The 23,018-nt window shown below is 37.1% G+C and overlaps 2 protein-coding genes across 2 annotated transcripts; both read left to right on the top strand.

Annotated features, from left to right (window-relative positions):
* The first annotated feature begins 6,136 nt into the window (after positions 1-6,136).
* On the top strand, positions 6,137-15,002 carry LOC115962899 (putative phospholipid-transporting ATPase 9). The gene is made up of 11 exons (XM_031081780.1): positions 6,137-7,214; positions 8,060-9,405; positions 9,590-9,700; positions 10,181-10,457; positions 10,759-10,847; positions 10,946-11,054; positions 12,112-12,321; positions 12,609-12,734; positions 12,858-12,956; positions 13,842-14,033; positions 14,209-15,002. The coding sequence occupies exons 1-11, from the start codon at positions 6,828-6,830 to the stop codon at positions 14,836-14,838; spliced, it is 3,576 nt and encodes a 1,191-aa protein (XP_030937640.1). The 5' UTR covers positions 6,137-6,827; the 3' UTR covers positions 14,839-15,002.
* A 5,473-nt stretch (positions 15,003-20,475) lies between these two features.
* Positions 20,476-22,343, top strand: LOC115964515 (phospholipid-transporting ATPase 10-like). The gene is made up of 2 exons (XM_031083812.1): positions 20,476-20,589; positions 21,735-22,343. Exons 1-2 carry the CDS (start codon positions 20,476-20,478, stop codon positions 22,341-22,343), a joined length of 723 nt encoding a protein of 240 aa, XP_030939672.1.
* Positions 22,344-23,018: the final 675 nt, after the last annotated feature.

Genomic DNA, 23,018 nt, shown 5'->3' with positions numbered 1-23,018 from the left:
AAGGCCCCATTGTGCGAACGGCCATGGGCTAGAGAGGGGGTTGAGAACCCCTCCGGGTTGGTGGATATTCGGGGCGAACCTTTGGCACTGGTCGCACTTCTTAGCGTATTCTTGGGCCTTTCTTTGCATGTTCGGCCACCAATACCCTTGGGTGAGTGCCCTGTGTGCCAGCGACCTTCCTCCGGTATGACTTCCACAAATCCCCTCGTGTAACTCCTCAAGTAGAGATTCGGATTCTTCTGGATGTACGCAGAGTAGGTACGGTCCAGAGTAAGAACGTCGATATAGTTTGTGGTCCTCTGATAGCCAGAACCGAGGAGCATTCCTTCGTATCTTCTCGGCTTCCAATTTTTCCTCCGGCAAGACGTCGTTTTGAAGGAAGTTCTTTATGGGGTCCATCCAGCTGTGACTCTTTCTGATCTGATGGACTCTGGCCGGGCTTCTGCTGATGGGGCTTGCCTGGGCTAGATCTTCAACCAGGATCATTCGCGGCAGATTATGCGCCGAGGACGTGGCGAGAGTGGCCAGAGAGTCTGCATGGGTGTTTGCACTCCTGGAGATGTGCGTCAGATTGAAGGATTCAAAATTCGCCTGTAGCCGCTTGACTTGTCCCAGATACTCTTGCATCCTGGTGTCTCGAGCTTCCAGATCACCCATCACTTGTCCGACCACCAGTCTGGAGTCCGAGAACGCTTCTATTATTCTACCGCCCAATCTTTGAACCATCGTCATCCCTTAAAGTAAGGCTTCGTATTCGGCTTCATTGTTCGTGGCCGAAAACCCGAGCCTCAATGATTTTTCAATGACAGCACCGTCCGAGGATGTTAAAACTATCCCCACTCCTGACCCTCTCTGGTTAGCTGCGCCATCCACGTAGACCTTCCATTGCATGGTCCCAACTGCTGAAACCGCACCAACCGATTTTCCATCCCCGTCTTTCTTCTCGGTTATTGTTTCTATGGAGGGCTCAGCAAACTCCGCCACCAAGTCTGCGAGGACCTGTCCTTTGACGGAGGATCTGGGCATATATTTAATATCAAAGGCTCCCAAGAGCGCACTCCACATGACGATCCTTCCTGTATAGTCAGCGCTTCGAAGTACTGCTCGAAGGGGAAGCTGAGTTAGAACGATGACCGTATGCGCCTGAAAGTAATGAGGAAGCTTCCGGGTTGCGTGCACTATTGCCAGAATTGCCTTTTCTAGAGGTACATATCTCACCTCAGCCTCATGCAAGGATTTGCTCACATAGTAAACTGGTCGCTGCACCCCATTATCATCCCGTACCAGTACCAGGCTCACAACATGGGGAGCTATAGCAATGTACGCAAACAGCACCTCGTCTGCCTCAGGGCTGGACATGATGGGTGGTCGTGACAAGTATTCCTTAAGCTGCTGGAAAGCCCGAACGCAATCCTCCGACCATTCAAACCCTTTCCATTTGTTTATCAGGAGGTAAAAAGGTCGACATCGGTCCGCTGATCGCGATATGAACCGGTTTAACGCTGCAATCATACCAGTGAGCTTCTGCACTTCCTTCGGATTCCGAGGAACCTGTAGGCTGTTAATGGCTTTGATTTGGTTGGGGCTTACTTCTATTCCCCTGTGGCTGACCATGTACCCCAGGAATTTCCCAGACCCGACCCCGAATGAACATTTGGAAGCATTCCGCCGCAACCGGTGCTCTCTTAAGATAGCGAAGATTACTCCAAGGTCATTCACGTGCTCGGAAACCCTTTTGCTCTTTACAACCATATCGTCTATATAAACCTCAATGATCTTGCCCAGCTGTGGCTCGAACATCCGAGTCATCATCCTTTGGTAAGTTGAGCCTGCGTTCTTCAGCCCAAACGGCATCACCTTATAATGATAGTTTCCGATGGGCGTCATGAAAGCCGTTTTCTCTTGGTCATCCAGCGCAAGGGGTATCTGGTGATAGCCCTGGAAGGCGTCCAGGAAGCTCATTCGAGGGTGGCCCACGGTTGCATCCACCAATCGGTCGATTCGGGGTAGGGGGAATGGGTCCTTCGGGCACGCCTTATTTAGGTCCGTGAAGTCCACGCAGACCCTCCACTTCCCTGTCTTCTTTCTTACCACCACCGTGTTTGCCAACCATTCGGGATAGAAGACCTCTTTGACAGCCCCTGCCCTTTTCAATTTCGCCACTTTGTCTCTTACGGCACTAGCGTGTTCCTTCGAAGGACGTCGGGGTGACTGTTTCTTCGGAGCTGAAGAGGGGTTGACGTTCAGGTGGTGACAAATAAGACTGGGATCAACTCCCGGGGCGTCGTAGGCGTCCCATGCGAACACGTCGACATTTTCTCTGAGAAATCTGACCAGCTCCTCTTTTTCCTGAGAAGGTAATTCAGAGCCAACCTGAAAGAACTTCTCTGGGTCGTCGTTCACAGCGATCCGATCTAAACTTTCACACCTTATCTCCTCGGCCAGCCCATCGCCTTGCTCTGCCGAGGCGGCTGATTGCTATAAACTTTTAGGGGCCGAGGACTCGGCATGGGGCCGATGTAAGACGGCGGCCACCATACACTGCCTGGATACGGCCTGATCTCCTCGGATCTCTTCTACTCGTCCTCTGGATGGGTATTTTACTTTTTGGTGAAGTGTGGAGGTCACGGCCTCTAGGGCATGGATCCATGGCCTTGCAACTATTGCGGTGTAGGGTGAATAAGCGTCAACCACGATAAAATTCACCTCCACCACCTCCGCCCCAGTCTGTACGGGTAGTCGGATTTGCCCCTTTGGCGTAACCATCCTTCCCTCGAAGCTGAGAAGGGGGGAGTCATAAGCTGCCAAATCTTCTGGCTTCAGATTCAGCCCCTTGTATAGATCAGGATACATTATCTCTACTGCACTTCCCGAATCCACCATCACCCTTTTCACGTCGAAGCCCCCAATCCTCAGCGTGACCACCAAGGCATCATCGTGAGGTTGAATAGTTCCTCTCTTATCCTCATCCGAGAATCCCAGTATCAAAGAGCTTCCCTTTTTTGACCTTTTGGGTTCCCTTTGCCTGCCCTCGGAGGGGAGCCGATCAACAGCTAACACCCTGGGGATGGGCGGCCCCGTTCTTCCTGGTGCAGCGAGGATGACATGTATCGTCCCAGTGGGGGGTCTTAAGGACACGTCCTTTCGAGGCTCTTGTGTTGCTTGGCCGGGATGGCCACTCGATGGGTGCAGTAGCTGACGTAACTTTCCTTCTCGGACCAACTGATCTAAGTGATTCCGTAGATTCTTGCAGTCCTCAGTAGTATGCCCATGGTCCTGATGATAGTGGCAGTACAGGTTCTGGTTACGTTTGGAAAGGTCTCCAGCCATCTTTTCCGGCCATCTGAAATAGGGCTCATCCCTTACTTTCTCCAGTACCTGTTGTACTGGCTCTCTGAATACGGCATTTACTGTTTGCGGGCTGCTCTGCCCAGCCTGCCGCGAAAAATCTCTCCTCGGCTGACCAGGGTTGTGTCGTTCCGTCCTGAAATCATTTGCTTTGGGGGGGATAACCTTCTCCTTTCCCCTCCCCTGCAGCTGATCTTCCTCCACTCTTTTGTACTTGTCGATCCTATCCCTCAACTGATCAATGTTGGCAACCGGTTTACCAGTGAGGGATTTCCTTAAGCCATGGTCGGTGGGGAGCCCGCTTTTGAATGTGCTGATAGCGACAGCATCATGGTTGTCATCCAGGTCGTTATACACTTCCCAGTACCTATCTGAGTATGCTTTCAGAGTCTCTCCCTCGTGCATGGATAAGGACAATAGCGAACCGAGGGGCCTGGGGACTCTGGTGTTGGTGATAAAGCGGGAGCAGAAATCCCGAGTGAGCTGCTTGTATGAGCTTACGAAATTTGTCTTCAGGCCGTTGAACCACCTCATCGCCATTGATTCCAAGCTGGACGGGAAGATTTTACACATAAGGGCTTCATTTTGCGAGTAGATCGCCATCTTTTGGTTAAATTGACTCACATGCTCTACCGGGTCTGCTCGACCGTTATAGATGGCGAATGCCGGTTGGTTGAAACGTCGAGGCAGCTTAGCCCCTTCAATTCTATACGTGAAGGGGGATCTTGAAACCTAGTCCAACGCCTTCTTCATGGCGTCGTTCCCTGAACCTTTGCTGGATGTGCTCTCATACTTCCGTACAGGGCGTGGTTCCTTTTCGTAGGAAAAGGTTTCACTTGGGGGGGGTCCTTGACCTCCGTCGGTAACTCACATCCTCCGCATTAGAGGACTCGTCTGAGTCTGAAGGAGATCGTCTTCGCTGTGCCCGTCGTAGCTTCCTCTTCAGATCATCTATCTCTCGCTGCATGGCCTGGTGACTATTTCGCCTCTAGGACACGTGACTACCTATCTGAGTGTGACTCTGGCTTATCCGGATAGTATGCACACTTCCCTCACGATTTCCCCTGTGGCCTGGGTTGACGGGGTTATTTTGCCTCTAAGACTCGGCGGGTTGTGTCTGTTGGGAGTTAGCCTGGTGAGGATTCTCCTGGTGTGGACCTAGTTCTGCCATGCTTGACCGTCGTGCTAGCTGATGCCCTAGTTCTTCCCACAGACGGCGCCAATTGTAGTTGCACGATTTTCCTGGCCCAAATTCTATTGATCAGGCCTTGGCCCAAAGCGCAACCCACAATATATTATTTTGTAGAGGATGGGTCAAAGAACTTGGCCTCAGTGAGCCTATTCGGTCTGATGCATGGACAGTATGGTTGCAGAAAATAAAGACACAAGAATGAATCTCTCACGTATGATTCTATTTCTTCCGTTCCTAATACAGTTTCTCCGTCCCCTTCTTTGGGGGACTCCACTACATTATATAGTTCCCCTCCTCTCATCTCAACCTTACACTTGTTGATCATCTAAGCATCTACTTGAGTACCTGTCCCATCAGACGCCCTCATCTCTCCCTTTGTGAGTTGCAGAGGCCAAGGCGGTACTGTTCAGGGGTCTTTTCCTCATTAATGCGGCCAAGAGGGTGGTTGGGGCGCAATTAATGTGGTGGTAGCTCTCTATAAGATATTTTGGATTTTATTCATTTTATATGTTGGGAGGATGAAATGAAATGGCTGGGGAGAGTTCCTCGTCTGGGCTTCGTGATGTCCGAGGAGGAGTTACTCCTCGGACAGGTTTCCTTGGCGTTTATTGGGATTGGGTAATGCTTCATATGTGGTTTCTCTTCGGACAGGACGCTCCTCGGACGGGCCTGAATTTGGAATAGCCCACTATTTCTGGGCCGGGCCCCACAATTATTATTTGTTTGTACATCCTCCCCTGACTCCACCAAGTCCAACCTTGCCCATCCATTATAAGGAAGTCACACTCATACCTCTTGATAATGGGACTCAACAAATTACATTACATATAGGTTCTCGAAAGAAACACCTATAACGTAGATACCTCATACCCGAGTCATACACCTAATGAATATTAAGGACACAGCTTGTGTCCAGTGTCTAGCTGCTCATACCTGAGTCATACACCTATTGAATTATTAAGGATACGACTTGCCCCAAATATTAATACCTCCCATGATCACATGAAGTAAGACTAGGAGATACTAACTGTCAAAACCGTATTAGAAAAAATATATTTTTTCCCATTCTTCTAGAAGCACTATATTTTTGCCATAATTGTAATGCCGCAAAAGTTGTGGATCCATCATTTTTTTTTTTTTTTCCACTGTTTACATCCAGTCACAACTTGGTTAATTGTGACAAAAGTTATGGCACAAGAATAGCATCTAAAAAAAACTCGCTTGTCATTCTTCACATGACCAAAAACGTACTGGTTCTTGCAATGGTTATTATACACAATGTACACCTGCGCGCATCTATTTCAGTTAAAAGCTCGATATTTGTTAAAAACAAGCGCGTGTGTAAGAGTCATTTCCCTTTATAATTTCGAGTTCTGAACGTTTAACGGGTCGCGTTGAGTTTTGCCAGGTCTAGTTCTACCTTAAACATTTGACTGTGATTTCATTTTAGCCACATGAACAACTGTTTACTTAACTGTTATACAACGGCCTCAACCACGTCCCTTCCCTTCGCGTGAACAACACTCGCTGTCTCCACCAATACCATAAGTTTCGAAGAATGTCACAAATAGAATGTTGAACGATTTCTCAACAAAATCAATGGACCCATTTTAACATGCACAACCCAACTTCTACTATTAAGTATTTTATTCACAAAACAGGTTTAGTTTTCCTTTTTACCTGTTTCTCATTTCAAAAATCTGTCAATGCTGTATATATTTTGCAAATTCATCAATATCTATCAATGTCGTATAAACTTTCACGGATCACTTTTTAGTTTCACTCGGTTTCTGTCATGTAGATTCATAGAATGAGAAATAGGAGCTGACCCAGAATGTGAAAGCCAATTATAATGCGTTTTATCTTGTCTGTTATTCCTCATAGCTTTTGTTGACTCCAAACACTTCTTGGATCAGTTTCCAAAATTGGAATAGTTTTTAGAGTTCGAATTTCACTTTTCTTTGATTTTTAAAGGTAGTTGTTTGCGTAGTTTTTACCTGGGGAAACCCGTATCTGTCGTTTGTAGCTATAAAAGTCATAAACTTGGATGGTAGTCAGGTCTATAAACACTGAGATACACTTATTTCCATATAAATTTTTTAAAGTTTTGTCATTGTTTTGAGTCTAAATTTTGAGGGTGCGGGATTTGTTATTAGTTCTTAGGGAATCGAGTTTTGAAATTTTGTTGGTGGATAAGCTTCCTTAGGAAGGTGAATTCCCAGAAGTTATTTTCTCTAAAGATTCACAGTTGTTCTGGGGTGTGGGATTAGAGGTGATAGCTTAGAAAATGGCTCGTGGTATAAGAAAGAAGCTGCATTTAGGCAGCTTACTTCCCTTCAGATGTGGAACAAAAACATTTCAATCTGAACACTCACTGATTGGAGGACCCGGCTTCTCAAGGGTGGTATATTGCAACACCACCGAAAGTCGAAGGGTCCTAACTTATGGCAACAATTATGTCACAAGTACAAAATATACACTTGCAACGTTCTTCCCCAAATCAATTTTTGAGCAGTTCAGGCGGGCTGCCAATGTCTTTTTCCTTATTTCCGCAATTTTGAGTTTCACGCCGCTGTCTCCTTCTTCACCAGTAAGTAGTGTTCTTCCTCTTGCTCTGGTGATTTTAGCTGCAATGATTAAAGAGGCTATAGAAGATTTGAGGCGAAAAAGGCAGGTTAGTTTGTAATTATATACACTGCTTTGGTCTAACCTTCTTGCTTTTAAGTTTCATATTTTCCCTAACTTACAGAATAAGTTATATCTTTTAATGAACAAATGTGAAGGGAGCTCTGTAATCCTATCTCAAATTTGACACTGAAACAATTAAATATATTTTAGAATATGTTGAGTAAATAGGAAATATGATATCATCTACATAGTTAACTATGGCAAATAGAGGCATTGTTGGAATATGTTTTCTTTGCCCTTCCCCTATAGCATATACTTCATAGAAGAAGCTCCAACTTAGTTGTCACTTCAGTAATGGTTCAGTTGTTTTGATGGTTTAGTGGAAAATTGGAGCCCAGGGAGGTTCAATTAACTTGACTGTGTTCAGATGCAGAGACTTGATCTGTAATAGAGAAATGCATTTAATTCCTTTTTTAAAAATAAATTTACTACCAGTATCTTCAATAGAAAAACTTTGATTCTTTAGAGTTGGCCAGTTCAAATATGTAAGTACTTGGTTTCATTTTTGGATCCTCATATTTTTAACAAGGTGGACTTTTAAAGTGAGAATAGCTCACGTTTTACTAGATGTTATTCTCCCACCCTTGGCTTGATTCCTGTTTTTACAGTAAGCTATTAGAAACAATTGGAGAGAGTGCAGCATAAATATTCACGTGCACACATATCTTGCTAGGTGTAAAAACTTAAAAACTTCATCTATACTAAAGGATTTAAAGTTGATACAATACATACATGTTTATCTTGTTCACCTTTCTTAATCCTATTACTCATAATGTTATTTTTAGTGATCTCTGTATCCTAGGTCCATAATCTAGTCTGTGTTGTTATCAGGATATTGAGGTGAACAACAGAAAGGTAAAAGTGCATCGTGGTGAAGGGGTATTCGATAATGCTAAATGGATGAATTTGGAAGTTGGAGATATAGTGAAGGTGGAAAAGGATGGATATTTTCCTGCTGATCTCATCCTACTTTCTTCAAGTTATGAGGAAGCAATTTGCTATGTTGAGACCATGAACCTAGATGGGGAAACCAATTTAAAACTAAAACAAGCAGTGGATGCAACTTCAAAGCTGCACGAAGACTCAGGCTTTCAAAATTTCAAGGCTGTAATAAAAAGTGAAGACCCAAATGCAAATTTGTACTCTTTTATAGGCAGTTTGCAGCTTGAAGAACAACAGTACCCACTTACACCTCAGCAGCTTCTGCTTAGGGAGTCAAAACTAAAAAACACGGATTTTATTTATGGGGTGGTAATATTTACAGGTCATGATACAAAGGTTATGCAAAATTCAACGGCTCCTCCTTCCAAGAGAAGCAAAATTGAGAGAAGAATGGATAAGCTTGTTTACTTCTTGTTTTCTATCCTTGTGTTGATATCTTTTATTGGGTCAATTTTCTTTGGAAGTTCAACTAGGGAGGACTTGGAAAATGGAACAATGAAAAGATGGTACCTTAGACCAGATGACACTGCAATATACTACGATCCAAAAAGAGCACCAGTGGCAGCAATTTTGATCTTTCTGACTGGCCTTATGCTGTATAGTTATTTGATTCCCATTTCCTTGTATATTTCACTAGAAATAGCTAAAGTTATTCAATGTACTTTCATCAATCAAGATCTGCACATGTATTATGAAGAAGCCGACAAGCCAGCAAAAGCCCGTACCTCAAATTTGAATGAAGAACTGGGTCAAGTTGACACTATACTTTCTGATAAGACAGGAACTTTGACTTGCAACTCGATGGAGTTTATTAAGTGTTCAATGGCAGGGACTGCTTATGGGCGTGGAGTGACAGTAGTTGAGAGAGCTCTGTCAAGGAGAGAAGAGTTGCCTTCAGCTATAGAGGTGACAAATGGAGAGGGTCAGGTTGAGTATTCCACCAAAGCAGCCATTAAAGGGTTTAACTTTTTCGATGAAAGGATCACACATGGTAATTGGGTTAATGAACCTCATGCAGATGTAATCCAGAAATTTCTACTGTTACTGGCCATTTGCCATACTGCAGTACCTGAAGTTGATGAAGAAACAGGAAGAATTTCTTATGAAGCTGAATCACCAGATGAGGCTGCTTTTGTGATCGCAGCCAGAGAACTGGGATTTGAATTTTACGAGAGGACTCAAACAAGCATCTTAATACATGAATTAGATCTCGTTTCTGGCAGGAAAGTTCAAAGGTTAGTGTCTTGCACATAGACCCTCTTTGCTTTTACTTTTTCTGCTGTAAAAAATCTTGTACTTGCTACAAAAAACATTTCAGTTCACTCATACCATGGTGAAATTTTTTGTGCTCTTCTTCTCAAGGTAATAATGTAACTTTTGAGAGATATATGGCTTAAGTGACATATTTTCATTTTTCAGATCTTATAAACTTTTGAATATCTTGGAGTTCAGTAACTCAAGAAAACGGATGTCTGTGATTGTAAGAAACATGGAGGGAAAGCTGCTACTACTTTGTAAAGGTGCTGACAGGTTTGTAAAAAGAAACATCACTTGAAAAATATTTAGATTACTTTAGTAAGTAATTATTTCTTACAAACTCCGAGATAACATGTTAATCCTGCACTAGTTTGCAAGAGGTTGGTCAACACAGTGCTTCTTGTATGCATGTTGTGCCATTCTAACTTGCAGAATGTCTTTTTATCTTTTTGATAATGGCATAGATGGTTCACTATAATCAACCCCCCCCCCCCCCCCCACCCCTTTTCCCTTTCAAAACAAAAAGAATTCAAAGACTGACATGCATTTCCCGATATAAATAAGGGAATGCAATCACATTTCCGCTTCACGTGTATACACAGTTGAGTACTATAATTCCTGCTCTTAAATAATCTGAACATTGTGTGAGGCTGATTTCCTTTTTCACTTGTTTCCCAGTTTACAAATTTATTTGAACTCTAATTATTAATATTACTCTAATTATTAATATTACTCTAATTTATTCCTGAGCAGTGTCATATTTGAAAGACTTGCGAAGAATGGAAGGGAGTTTGAAGCGCAGACTCAGGAGCATGCTAATGAGTATGCCAATGCTGGTTTGAGGACCTTGCTGTTTGCATATCGTGAACTGGATGAGGAAGAATATAATAAGTTTAATGAAGAATTTACTATGGCCAAGAACTCTGTGAGTGCAGATCGTGACGAAATGATGGAGGAAGTGGCAGAAAAGATTGAGAATGATTTGATTCTTCTTGGTGCTACTGCAGTAGAAGACAAACTTCAGAATGGGGTAAGTTTAATGCAGTAAAGCAAAGAGACTTTTATAACTGATCAAAATGAAATTACAAAATTTATGGCATTTTTTAGGAAATTCTTTGTGATGTAATTATGGAAAATCTTGAAACTAAGGCTTAGTTGGGTTTGCTTGAGGTGGACCATTTTTCCCCCTCCAAAAGTTACCAAATTCATTCTTTAACATATAATTGTGTCAAATACTTATCAATATTTCTATTCTGAACAAAATTAGTCTGAATGACATGTTCAAATGATTGTGAAATTAGATCTAATATACATTTCTTTGTGCTGGATAGGTTCCTGAATGTATTGACAAGCTTGCACAGGCAGGAATCAAAATATGGGTTTTGACTGGAGATAAATTGGAGACAGCAATCAATATTGGGTATGATTAGTGGTTGGCTCCAGGAATCATTAGATATTGACCCCAATAAACAAAGATTTCTGAATTTAATTAATTGTTATTTATCTTTTATCTTTCAGCTTTGCCTGTTGTTTGCTTAGACAAGGAATGGAGCAAATTGTAATCAGCTCAGAGACCCCAATAATTAAAGCACTGGAGAAAGTAGGGGACAATTCTGCTGTAGCAGTGGTAAACCCTAATTTTTTACAGTGTTATCTCTTTTTATTTTTTATTACTTTTATGTGTTAATTAGAGGTAAGTGCTTTTCATTTTCAACTACAAGAATAGTCACAACCTACAGATTAGTTTTGAGGAGGATGTGTGGTAAACTCCACTATTCTAGGTGCGGTGCTTGTTTCTAAGAATACCTGTTTCTTATGAGTAGTTCTTATTGTATAAATTCTCCAGAAACATAATGTTTTCTGATGCTAAGTATGTACAGAAATTATAAAACAAAGGTAGGTCCAACGACTTGACAACATTTCAGTGCTAGTTTTTGATTGATATCCTTTTGAATTCTAATAAAACATTGAAGAAACACAATGAAACTTGGAATATTATGATAATTTGAAATTTGAGTAGTTATTGTAAGATCTTAAGTTCCTTTTCTTACCAAGTCTGAAGAATCAAATAGCTTACTTAATGTCCTAGCACTGTCAAAAAGAAAAAAAAAGAAAAAGAAAAAGAAAAAGAGGATACTCATAATCTTTTTTGATGCTCTATATACATGTTCATCTGCCAATTCAGTTGAATTTCCTAGTATGTACTCATATTGCTTACCAATTTTAACCATATGGTCTATTTAAAACATTTTCTAAATTTTGCAATCAATGACCCGAAGCTCCCATAGCCACTCCTTTTTATCTTTCCACTCATGTTCAAACTTGTCTTCTAGTTTATGAGAGAGATTGTGCCGAGCTGAATTAATTTGTGTGGTAGAGACACCAACAACTTTTCCATTTGCAACGTATGTAACTGGGACACCCCTTAATTGGTACTTATATGAAATTATACAGAATGTTTAAAAACAGATGTTGTGATGCATAATATGCAATGCCAATTGTGTAATGCTGAAAATGGAGTATTACACAACCAATGATAAAAAAGGATTCTGCCTAAATAGTTGAACTTTTTCTTTTTCCTGATAAGTTGTTATAGTTTACAGTCATAGAAAATTAATGTTCATTTGTAAGTGAATTTAATACACTTGTAATTTGTGAGCTTGATGGGATCTTTCTTATTTTAGGCATTTAAGGCAAATGTCCTCCAGCAGATTAGGGAGGCAAAAGAATCACTTACCACATTAAGCAAAAGCTCAGAGGCATTGGCTTTGATCATTGATGGGAAGTCACTCACTTGTGCTTTGGAGGATGATGTCAAGGGCCTGTTTTTAGAGCTTGCCCTTGGCTGTGCATCAGTTATTTGCTGTCGTTGTTCTCCCAAACAAAAAGCCCTTGTAAGTTTTTCCTTCCTTTTCTGTTCAGGTGTGTGTGTGTGAATCAATGTATTTTACTTCTTTTTAACTTTTTATGTTTAGCACAAAGCTTTATATCTGATCCTGAGTCATAATTTCATTCCCATAATATCCTTAGGGCAGTCATAGGCTGCCAAACATGCTTAATTTTTTGGAGTTCCCTATTTTAATTAATTGAAGTTTATAATATGCAAAATCTTCCAAACGTTTTAGGTTAATAGCAATTCAAGAAAATTTAGGCTGAAAATAGGTGTTACTTGATAACGCAGGTTACAAGACTGGTCAAAATTAAAACAGGTAGGACAACTCTAGCAATTGGTGATGGAGCAAATGATGTTGGAATGCTACAAGAAGCAGATATAGGAATTGGCATTAGTGGTGTTGAGGGAATGCAGGTATTTTCTGAAAGGATTGCTCAAAGATTATATTCTGCATCTATTTTAAATTCCATCTGGAAATTTATTTCAATTTGCATTTTCAGTTGTCCATTTTGACAAATATCTGTTTCCAAATTGCAGGCAGTTATGTCAAGTGACATTGCAATTGCTCAGTTCCGATATTTGCAGCGCTTGCTTCTTGTGCATGGACATTGGTGTTACAGAAGGATCTCAAGAATGGTAACATATCACCCTGGAAATGTCAGAGATCAATATGAATTTCACACCCTATTTTAAATTAAAAACGTAAATAAATGCCAAAAATATAGAAGATTTTGTTCTCAAGCAATTTTTGTTGGAAATTATTTAAAATTTGCAGATGCCTTGAGTCAGAACTAAGAGTCTTTTTCCTGTTTATTCATTATAGGTAATGAGGAGTGAATGTCGAGAATCCTGATAATCATCATTATTAATTGTTAATGGTGAACTCTAACACCAACATCAATCCAAAAAAGTTTATATCAAATTATGTTTCTAAACTTTGAATCTTAAGAGGCCCGCAAATTTGAATTTTTACTCATTATATATATATAAAATATTCTATTTCTTACTCTATATTGCTCCTAAAAAGTAAAAACTACTGTTTTTTCTTTTCTTTTCTTTTTTATTTTCTTTCTATACCACAGAGAGCCATGACAAAGATTGTTAATTTAATGTTACTCACACAAAAGTAGATTCCACGAACAAACGCATACTCAAACACAAGAATGGGCAAAAAAAAGAAGTTTTCTATTCTATAGATAGCCATGACAAAAAATGTTAATTTAATGTCACTCACACAAAAGTTAGATTCCACACATACAAACACAAGAATGTGTAAACAGGAAAAAAAGAAAAAAAGTTAAGCATGGATTTATTGAAAAGCATGTGAATTTCTACCTCCTTTGTCACTTGCTTTTCTTTTTCTTTTTCTTTTGTGTTTCTGATGTTCTTTGGCGCAACAGCATAATAATAAATCAATGAGCCTTGAGGCAATATTTAATAAAGACAAACTTGGCAGCTTGACTGGCAATGTTTTGAAGCCAAGGATTATATATAATGACATAATCCTTTGCTGCCTGACAGATATGCTACTTCTTTTACAAGAACATTGCCTTTGGCTTCACTCTCTTCTTCTTTGAGGTGTATGCATCATTCTCAGGCCAAGCTCCCTACAATGATTGGTATTTGTCACTCTATAATGTCTTCTTCACGTCACTTCCTGTGATAGCCTTAGGAGTGCTTGAGCAGGATGTCTCTGCAGATCTTTGTCTCAAGGTAAATCCTGAGTAGGGATGCTTTTTCTTTTGTCATTACAGATTTATAAAAAGTTTATTCTTTCCTTTTACCAAGCTCAAAAAAAAAAAAAAAAAAAAAAAAAAATGGAAGTTTCAGCATTCCAATCCTAATAGTAAATGACATTGGGCTAACTTCTCAATTCTAATCTTTGCAGTTCCCTCTGTTGTACCAAGAAGGTGTACAAAACCTCCTATTTAGTTGGTTTCGATTCCTTTGCTGGGCGTTCAATGGCGTATTGAGCGCTACTTTGATCTTCTTCTTTTGCTCCCATGCAATAGAGCAGCCTGCCTTCCGTAAAGGTGGTGAAGTTGCAGGATTGGATGTCCTTGGAACACTCATGTACACTTGCATTGTATGGGTCGTAAATTGTCAAATTGCACTATTCGTCAACTATTATACTCTTAAAAATCATATCTTCATCTGGGGTAGCATTATAGCATGGTACATATTCCTCTTGGCATATGGAGCAGTGAACCCCAACATATCAACAACAGCATATAAGGTCTTCATTGAAGCCTGTGCACCAGCCCCTTCTTATTGGCTTCTCACACTGTTTGTGGTAATCACTTGTCTAATCCCATATTTCACTCACACATCCATCCAATTGTGGTTTTTCCCCATGTATCATCAGATGATACAGTGGGTAAGTAAAGATGGTCAATTAGATGACCCTCAATACAGTCAGATGGTAAGACAGAGATCGTTAAGGCCCGCGACAGTGGGATATACAGCCCATTTGAGGGCAACATCCAAACGCTCTCAAGAGACGAATGAAGTACATTGATAGTAGTAGTTTTTTTGAAGGATCTTAGCAGAAATAGTGTAGTTTTCTTTCAGAGACAAGTTTGCATTACATATCACAATACAGAAAAACTATTTGATTCAAATCGGATTTTCTTTTCCACTTGAAAAGAATAATGGTATTTTTGCATCTTAAAGTTTTTTCACTATCAGACACTTGATGTTGAAATCTTAGTTAGGCTTTTTACCAAAGCTGTTACATATTGACTTGATTCTCTTTCTCTTCCTCCCAATCCTTTAATATTGAAATAAATGCATCGACCTCCATTCTTTGAGTTAGAACTTGTAAGAATTAAAGTGGTATGTTATTTAATAAATACAAATTGTATGTTAATTGAAGTAAAATTATACTCTTAGATGTTTGTTGTATTATTCAAATGTACAAATTAAAACCATATGGATCAATATCTGAAAAAGAACCAACTACAAAAGCTAGAATTTACTAGTACTTAGCAAGAAGGATAGAAAACAAAAAAATTTCTACAAGAAATTTTGTTAAAAAAAAAAAAAAAAAATCCAAAACCACCATATCAGTAAGAACCTTTCTCCTAAAAGGCACAAATATTTCATTTTAAAGCTCTTCTCATGGAAGGCATACATTTCTAATACTAAAAGCCATTCTTATGGAATGCATAAACTTATCATACAAAAAACCCTTCTCCTAGAAGGCACAAATATCTAATACCAAAAAACTCATGGAAGGCAATACCACTCATATCTCACAAAGAATTAAAAGAGCATTATGAATTTAAGTGTATAATCTTAACCAGTCTCTGCATATGACTAGATATACTCTCTCTCTATCTCCCTCTAGTTGCACCCATTTTTCCCCTTAAACCTTGAAGTCATTATTAAAGGACTCATCATAACATACTCCACCTCTAGACTCATTTTTTTATCATGTTGCTAGAATGTTATCAACCCATTGATGCTATACGGCTAGAGTCATAAACATACAAGATAAGTCATTATTTCTCTGTCTCTGAAATTACGTTATTGAGTATGTATTAACTCATTATTACTATATCCCTGGATACAAATTGCTTTAATATTATATTACTATTTAATAAACATAATTTCACTAATATTTCACTAATGAGCATATACATTAATTAATTGATCCCCATTGCTGGACATATATTATTTAAGAGAAGTACTACGTCCACAACATTTTTACAACAAATCATGGGTGGTTAGTTGTTATTGGTTCAAATTTGAATTTAGCATTGAAATTACTTTTTTAATCCATCAATAACAACCAGTAACAACTTGCCACTTAAGATTTTTTGTAAAAATGTTGTAGACATATCATTTCTCATTATTTGAACATAAATCACAGTTGGACATAAACTATTTGATATATATTTTTTGGATATAAACCACTACTAGACATATATTATTTAAACATAAACCACATATGTACGTAAATTATTTGATATATATTATTTGGACATAAATCACCGCTGGACATATATTATTTGGATATAAACAATTGCTAGAAATATCTTATTATATTGAACATGAATTATACCGTAGCTAGACATGGACTATTTTGAGCCCATCTCATTGGTTGGACATATCTTATTATATTGAACATGAACTATGCCACAATGGACATGAACTACTTCAGACCATCCCATTGTTGTGCAAATAATAATTTATTAATTATTATCTAATATTGGATATCACTCAACATTCATTATTATGATCTTCAACTCACCACTTAATCAAAGCTATTATACTAAACATATTATCTATTTATTTCAACAATCATCATGATTCTTAGATTTTGAGCTTTATTTATTTTGTAGGCTTAAAAATGCACTAAAAGTCACTAGTATTTTTGGGCCCAATGTCAAGTTTTAGGCTCAATTCCCCAAAACAAACACAGGTCTAGCAAGGTCACCCCTCTAGCAGATGACATGTGACTATGTGTAAAAGCATCCCTTAACATGAAGAACATGTTGTACACACAATTTTCGTAAAAGAAGAATCACACGATCACGAAATAGTGTAACAAATTATCAATTGTATTGATTTATATATATGTGAGTACGGTCCTCTGTATGACTCTTTACAATGAAAGAATACAACAAAACTCTTTTGATTCGATCTCTAAGTAACTTTACGATCCGAATGGCTATGGAGCGTGATCTTGAATCGTACTTTGATGTCTCCAAGTTGGATGTGTGATTGGATGTACTTGAGTTTTGATTTGAAGTTGAGGGCCGTTGGCTTGATCTCAAACTTAATTGAAGAAAAATCTCTACTTTGATTTGAAGAAGTAGAAATGAGCCTTGATTTTGAGGGAGCAAGGGTGCTTTTTTGGACTTAGAGATGACTCTCTATTTTGGCAGAGTGTCAGTAGGGTTTTTCTCTCTAAGTTTCTCCATTTTCTCATATGAGAAGCCTCTATTTATAAGTAACTCAATTGTATTTAATTTAGAATTTTCTCTCAGCATTTATTGAGAGTTAATTATGAATTTAATTTGGTCTTCCATTTAATAAGAACTTTCCATATAGGTCTTTTCTTTTGACATTATCACATGGCTTTCTTATTGATGTTGTTATATGGCTTGATTTCATTTGTTGATCGTCCACCTCATCAATTGGAGATTAATTTGATCACAAATATTTTATTATGAACAATCGGACGGTTGTGAATACATCATAAAATTTTGATGTCTACACATGTTCTTCAAAAACAATAATAAAAAGAAAAAAAATTATTTAATTTAATATTTTTAAATCAAAAGTTTAGAAGTTTGTTTTTATTGTTTTTTATGTGGTTTTTTTTATAAATAAAATGCTGATGCAGCATTTTTAAATGCAAAATAAATTTTATTATTATTATTATTTTATTAGCCATGTCAGTATCTAACATGTCAACAGTGCAACCGTTTGCTATATAAGCAATTTCCGTTATTGAAATGATGGTAGCGGCTAATTAAATGGTAATGATTTTCAATTTTCAGGGACCAATATAGACACTCCAAAAAAGTAGGGACGAAAATGAGAATTGATCTAAAATGTAATGTAGAGAACAAAAATATATTTTTGCCTTATTAATTTGAGATTCAAACACACGCTTGACTTTTATTTTTTCCTTATTTATTTGACTTGACCGATAGTGTTGAGAAAGATAGTGATAAATGAGTAATACTATAGGTACAAACTATTTTACAATATTTTTACAAATGTCATCAATTCTTAATAGTTCTCATCTGAGTCTACCACTAACATCACATTTTTACTTACCAATAATCACCCACCACATCAACAGTTTGTAAGAAAAATTGTAAAATAATTTGTAACTATAGCATTTTCCATTAGGTGTTTAATTTCTATTGCGTTTGCATCAGCTGTATTGACGTTTGGCATTATAAGCTTGCCTTCACCTTAAAAAATTGAGTATATTGAACATACACTCCAACCTTAAGGGGAGTGTTAAGGAAAGCCAAATACTTACGGAAAGTCCATTAACGATAACAGCTCCATCATCTTCGCATGACAAGCTACACCAAACGGTCAAGTAGGGTAACTATTATATTCATCAAACGACAAGTAACTATTATATTCATTGATGTAAATAAAACATCTTAAGTGTAACACAAAAAAAAAAAAAAAAAGTTTGGATTTAGCACAAAAAAGATTACTTGAATTCAACATAAATTTGGAATAAAATTTTCAACCAATCCCCTCAACGGAGTACGTAAAAGACACTCATTAAGAATGAATAAATATATTCAATTATAAGAGTAATTAACACTTTTCAAATTTAAAAAAAAAATTTGTCGATAATTTATGGGTTGCACATGTATATTCATTGTGGTTGTATGTACACGTGTTTTATTTATTTTATATATTTATTATGCATAAATTGATTTTATTTTTTGAAATATATATAAAAACATCATTTAATTAAATTTTTTTTTTTTTTTGGGTAAAGAGGAATTTTTTTGATGTTTTTATAAAAATATATAAGAACTATTGATGTGACAAATTCTTACTGGTTTTCATCTAGGTTAACCATAAAAATCATTTTTTTTTACTTATCAATAACCACTCATCACATCAACATTTCATATAATAGTTTGTGACTTTAATATTTTTTAGGTTACAAAGTCTCGGGCATGAAGTACTGTAAGCATCTGAAAGTAAATGGTACAAAATGAAAAAGGGGATGGTGTGAATATAAAGTAAAGTTTTTTTTTTTTTTTTTTTTTTTGAGAAATAAGTAAAGTTATAACTACTAGAAAGAATCTTTCCTTAGCCAAAAGGTCCACACATCGATACCCTTTGCAGAAGATGTGGTGTGCGTGGGTTTTCTCAAAAAGCCGGAGGAGAAACCTGCAATCAAAGATCAAAGCATTTCAATGGTGAGATGACTCAGATAAAACATCAAGTGACGTGAAATGTGTGACCACAACTTTTGACATGTTTAGCCTAGTTATATATAACCTACACTATGTGCGAGTACCTCCTTTTTTTTTTTTTTTTAATAATTATTGGTAAACATTTAGTTATATATTTGACTTTCATTGTAATTAATTTCTATAAATAAATTAAATAATTAATTATGGCTATATATTGAAAAGTATAAGTAAAAGATTAGCTAATTCTATCAATAAAGTTTGTATATTGAATTATAATTTTTCCAATTTTTATGTAGTAACAATATAAATTGTACCTACTAAAAAATAATAATATAAACTAGTGACAACTATTGAGTTTTCAAGGGAGGCTCAATCTAAATTTTATTTTTTAGTTAACTTTATACACTTGCAAATCAAACTAAATGTACATATTATTACCTGTTATTCAAAGAATCTGAATAATAGTATTTTTGAATTATTATATTCACTGCATAACATGAATAAATTTAATCAATTCTATATTTCTTATTAACCAATTAAAATGCTCATGATATTTAAAATTAATTTTAATTAAAGTAATGGTTAAGAATTCGTACATTGAGCATTCACATCCGCTTTCTTGGAATTATTCTATTTTACTATCATAAAAACTACTTTATCAATTGTACTATATCATTTTATAACACATTCAACATTCCAACTTTATTTATCTCATCTATTCATTAAAATATTAATTTCACCAACTCTTTCTCTTTCTCTCTCTTCCTCTTCATAAAAAATAATTAAAAATACCCACCTACCACCATAAAATACAATATAAACCTTTTACAAGTTGCTACAGTGCCATCGTAAAAATAGGATGGCACTGTAGCATAATTGCAATTTTTTTTTTTGCAATTGCAAGACTTTGCAAGACCGAGTAATGGGGGGTTTTGGGGCTCTGATGCTAAATATTACCAACATGTGACATTTACAAGACCCAATGTAAATGCTAATTGGGTAGATCTACTATCTCAAAAACTTAAGAGAAAAAACAAAAGAAAAAGAAAAACACACTGATATTTCTTTTGCAATAAGATTTACGTATAGTCACTATATCAAGAAAATTGTCACTAGTTTTGAAGTCACTTTTATCCTTTTAAAAAAAGAGATTTGAATTTAACCTATGATGGAGGATGTTGTTTATAAAAATGCATAACAACAATTTGGTATGTATAATTAGAGAAAGTGGTATACAATTCTGAATGTCTATTGTAAAACAAGATTGGCTTGTTAGGAATGAATTGGATCCCAATAGGTTAGCTTGCCCAAACCCAAAGGCTGATGTGAATCAAGATAATATCCAGAATTTAGGTGTGGTAAGATATATTGAGTTTAAAATAAAGGACTAATATGATAATATTTTATTGGATAGTGTAGGACCCTTACTCTTACCAAATTCGAATTCTTTTATATTCTCCACGAAAGTAGGTATGAAAACTTTTTTAAAACAGTCAAATTAACAAATGTTTTAAGTGCACCCATTAATAGTACCTATAAAACACTTAAAAAGATATGGATATTTTTAATTTTGGGACTTTTCAGCTTGGTTGTGAGATGTGAATCATGATAATATCTGGTGCATTTTTTTGTCAAATAACTTAATTTTAGGAATAATTTAGGAATAAAGTACTAGGCCAAGGTTATTTAGTTATATGACATCTTTTTGGAACTTAAGTTTGTTAAACTCGACTTTCAAGTGAAACTCAAGTTTGAAGTATTATGAAAATTTGATCGAACATAATATTTGAAACTTGAGTTTCAAAAAGATGCTATATAACTAAATAACTTTGATAGTACACTATTTAACAAAATTTTCCTAAAACAAATTTTTCCTAATATCCAGCATTTGTTTTGTTTTTTGTTTTTGTTTTTTTTTTTTTTCTTCGATAAACCATGATATAATATTAACTAAGAATTAAACAAGTCTATTACAAAACATGTTAGCTTTATCAAAAGCTAACAAACTTCCCACCACAGGCGGTGGGTTACAAAAAACTACAAAATTAGAGCCGATTTGTGCTCTAAACTTTGCCAAAGCATCCGCACATTGATTAGTATTTTCCTCTTTTCAGGAAAACAAAGCAACACTGTTAAAAAAAAAAAAACAAAAAAAACGCCTGTTTGGTTTGTGGGTATCTCATTACTCATCAGTCATCAGTCTCAATCTCATCACTGTAAACTCTTCACCCAATAAGGCAATAACTTGTAACTGTAACTTGAAAATGCCCAATAACTCATAATTGCAACTTCAAAACTCAAAATTTGGCACTTCAAATTTTCCCCTGTGCGACCGTCTGAGCTCGGGACGACGCATTCGACTTAAGAACAGATTGGTATCTCTCTCCGTTTTGATTTAGGAAATTCATGGGTATATGGATTGTGTTGTGTTATCTGATATTGGGTTCCTGTTTATGGGTTTGATACTTTTATTTTCCCCATCTGATGGTTTGATACTTCACAGTTCCCTCTGTTGTACCAAGAAGGTGTACAAAACGTCCTATTAAGCTGGTTTCAATTCCTTGGCTGGGCGTTCAATGGGGTATTGAATGCGATATTGATCTTCTTCTTTTGCTCCCGTGCAATGGAACATCCTGCCTTTCGTAAAGGTGGTGAAGTTGCAGAATTTGAAATCCTTGGAACTGTCATGTACACTTGCATTGTATGGGTGGTGAATTGTCAAATTGCACTATCCACTAACTATTTCACTTTAAAAAATCATTGCTACATCTGGGGTAGCATTATATCATGGTACATATTTCTATTGGCATATGGAGCAATGAACCCCATCATATCAACAACAGCCTATAAGGTCTTCATTGAAGCCTGTGCACCAGCCCCTTCTTATTGGCTTCTCACACTGTTTGTGGTAATCACTTCTCTAATCCCATATTTCACATACAGATCCATCCAACTGTGGTTTTTCCCCATGTATCATCAGATGGTACAGTGGATAAGTAAAGATGGGCAATCAGATGATCCTCAGTACTGTCAGATGGTAAGACAGAGATTGTTAAGGCCTACAACAGTGGGATATACAGCCATTTGGAGGCAACATCCAAACGCTTTCTAGAGATGCATGAACTCCATTTATAGTAGTAGTTTTATGAAGGGTCTTAGTAGAAATAGTGTAGTTTTGTTACAGTGGCAAGTTTGCATTAAAAAATACAGAAAAACTATTTGATTCAAATTGGATTTTCTTTTCCATGTGTAAGAATAATGATATCTTTGCATCTTAATGTACTTTCAATATCAGACATTTGATGTTGAAATCTTACTTAGGCTTTTTACCAAAGCTGTTACATACTGACTTGTTCTTTCTCTCTACTTCCCAATCCTTTGATATTGAATTAAATGTATCGACCTCCTTTCTTTGAGTTAGAACTTGTATGTTATTTAATAAATACAAATTTTATGTTAATTGAAGTAAATTCATACTCTTAGATGTTTGATTGTATTATTCAAATGTACAAATTAAAACAATATGGGTCAATATCTGAAAAAGAACCAACTATAAAAGCTAGAATTTACTAGTAATTGGCAAGTAGGATAGAAAGCAAAAAAATTTTACAAGAAATTTTGTTAAAAAAATCCAAAACCACCATATCAGCAAAAGCCTAAAGATTGGTTCATCTAATCCCTCACTTTTTTCTCCTGCTCACCCTAGCATGTGCATAGTACTAACACTATGGCCGTAAAATTAGCCTTTTGAAAAGACGATCACTTTCAGACGTAGGCTATGTACAAG

Source organism: Quercus lobata, chromosome 10 (genome assembly GCF_001633185.2).
Source record: "Quercus lobata isolate SW786 chromosome 10, ValleyOak3.0 Primary Assembly, whole genome shotgun sequence".
NCBI lineage: Eukaryota > Viridiplantae > Streptophyta > Magnoliopsida > Fagales > Fagaceae > Quercus > Quercus lobata.
This window is presented reverse-complemented; position numbering and strand designations above follow the sequence as displayed.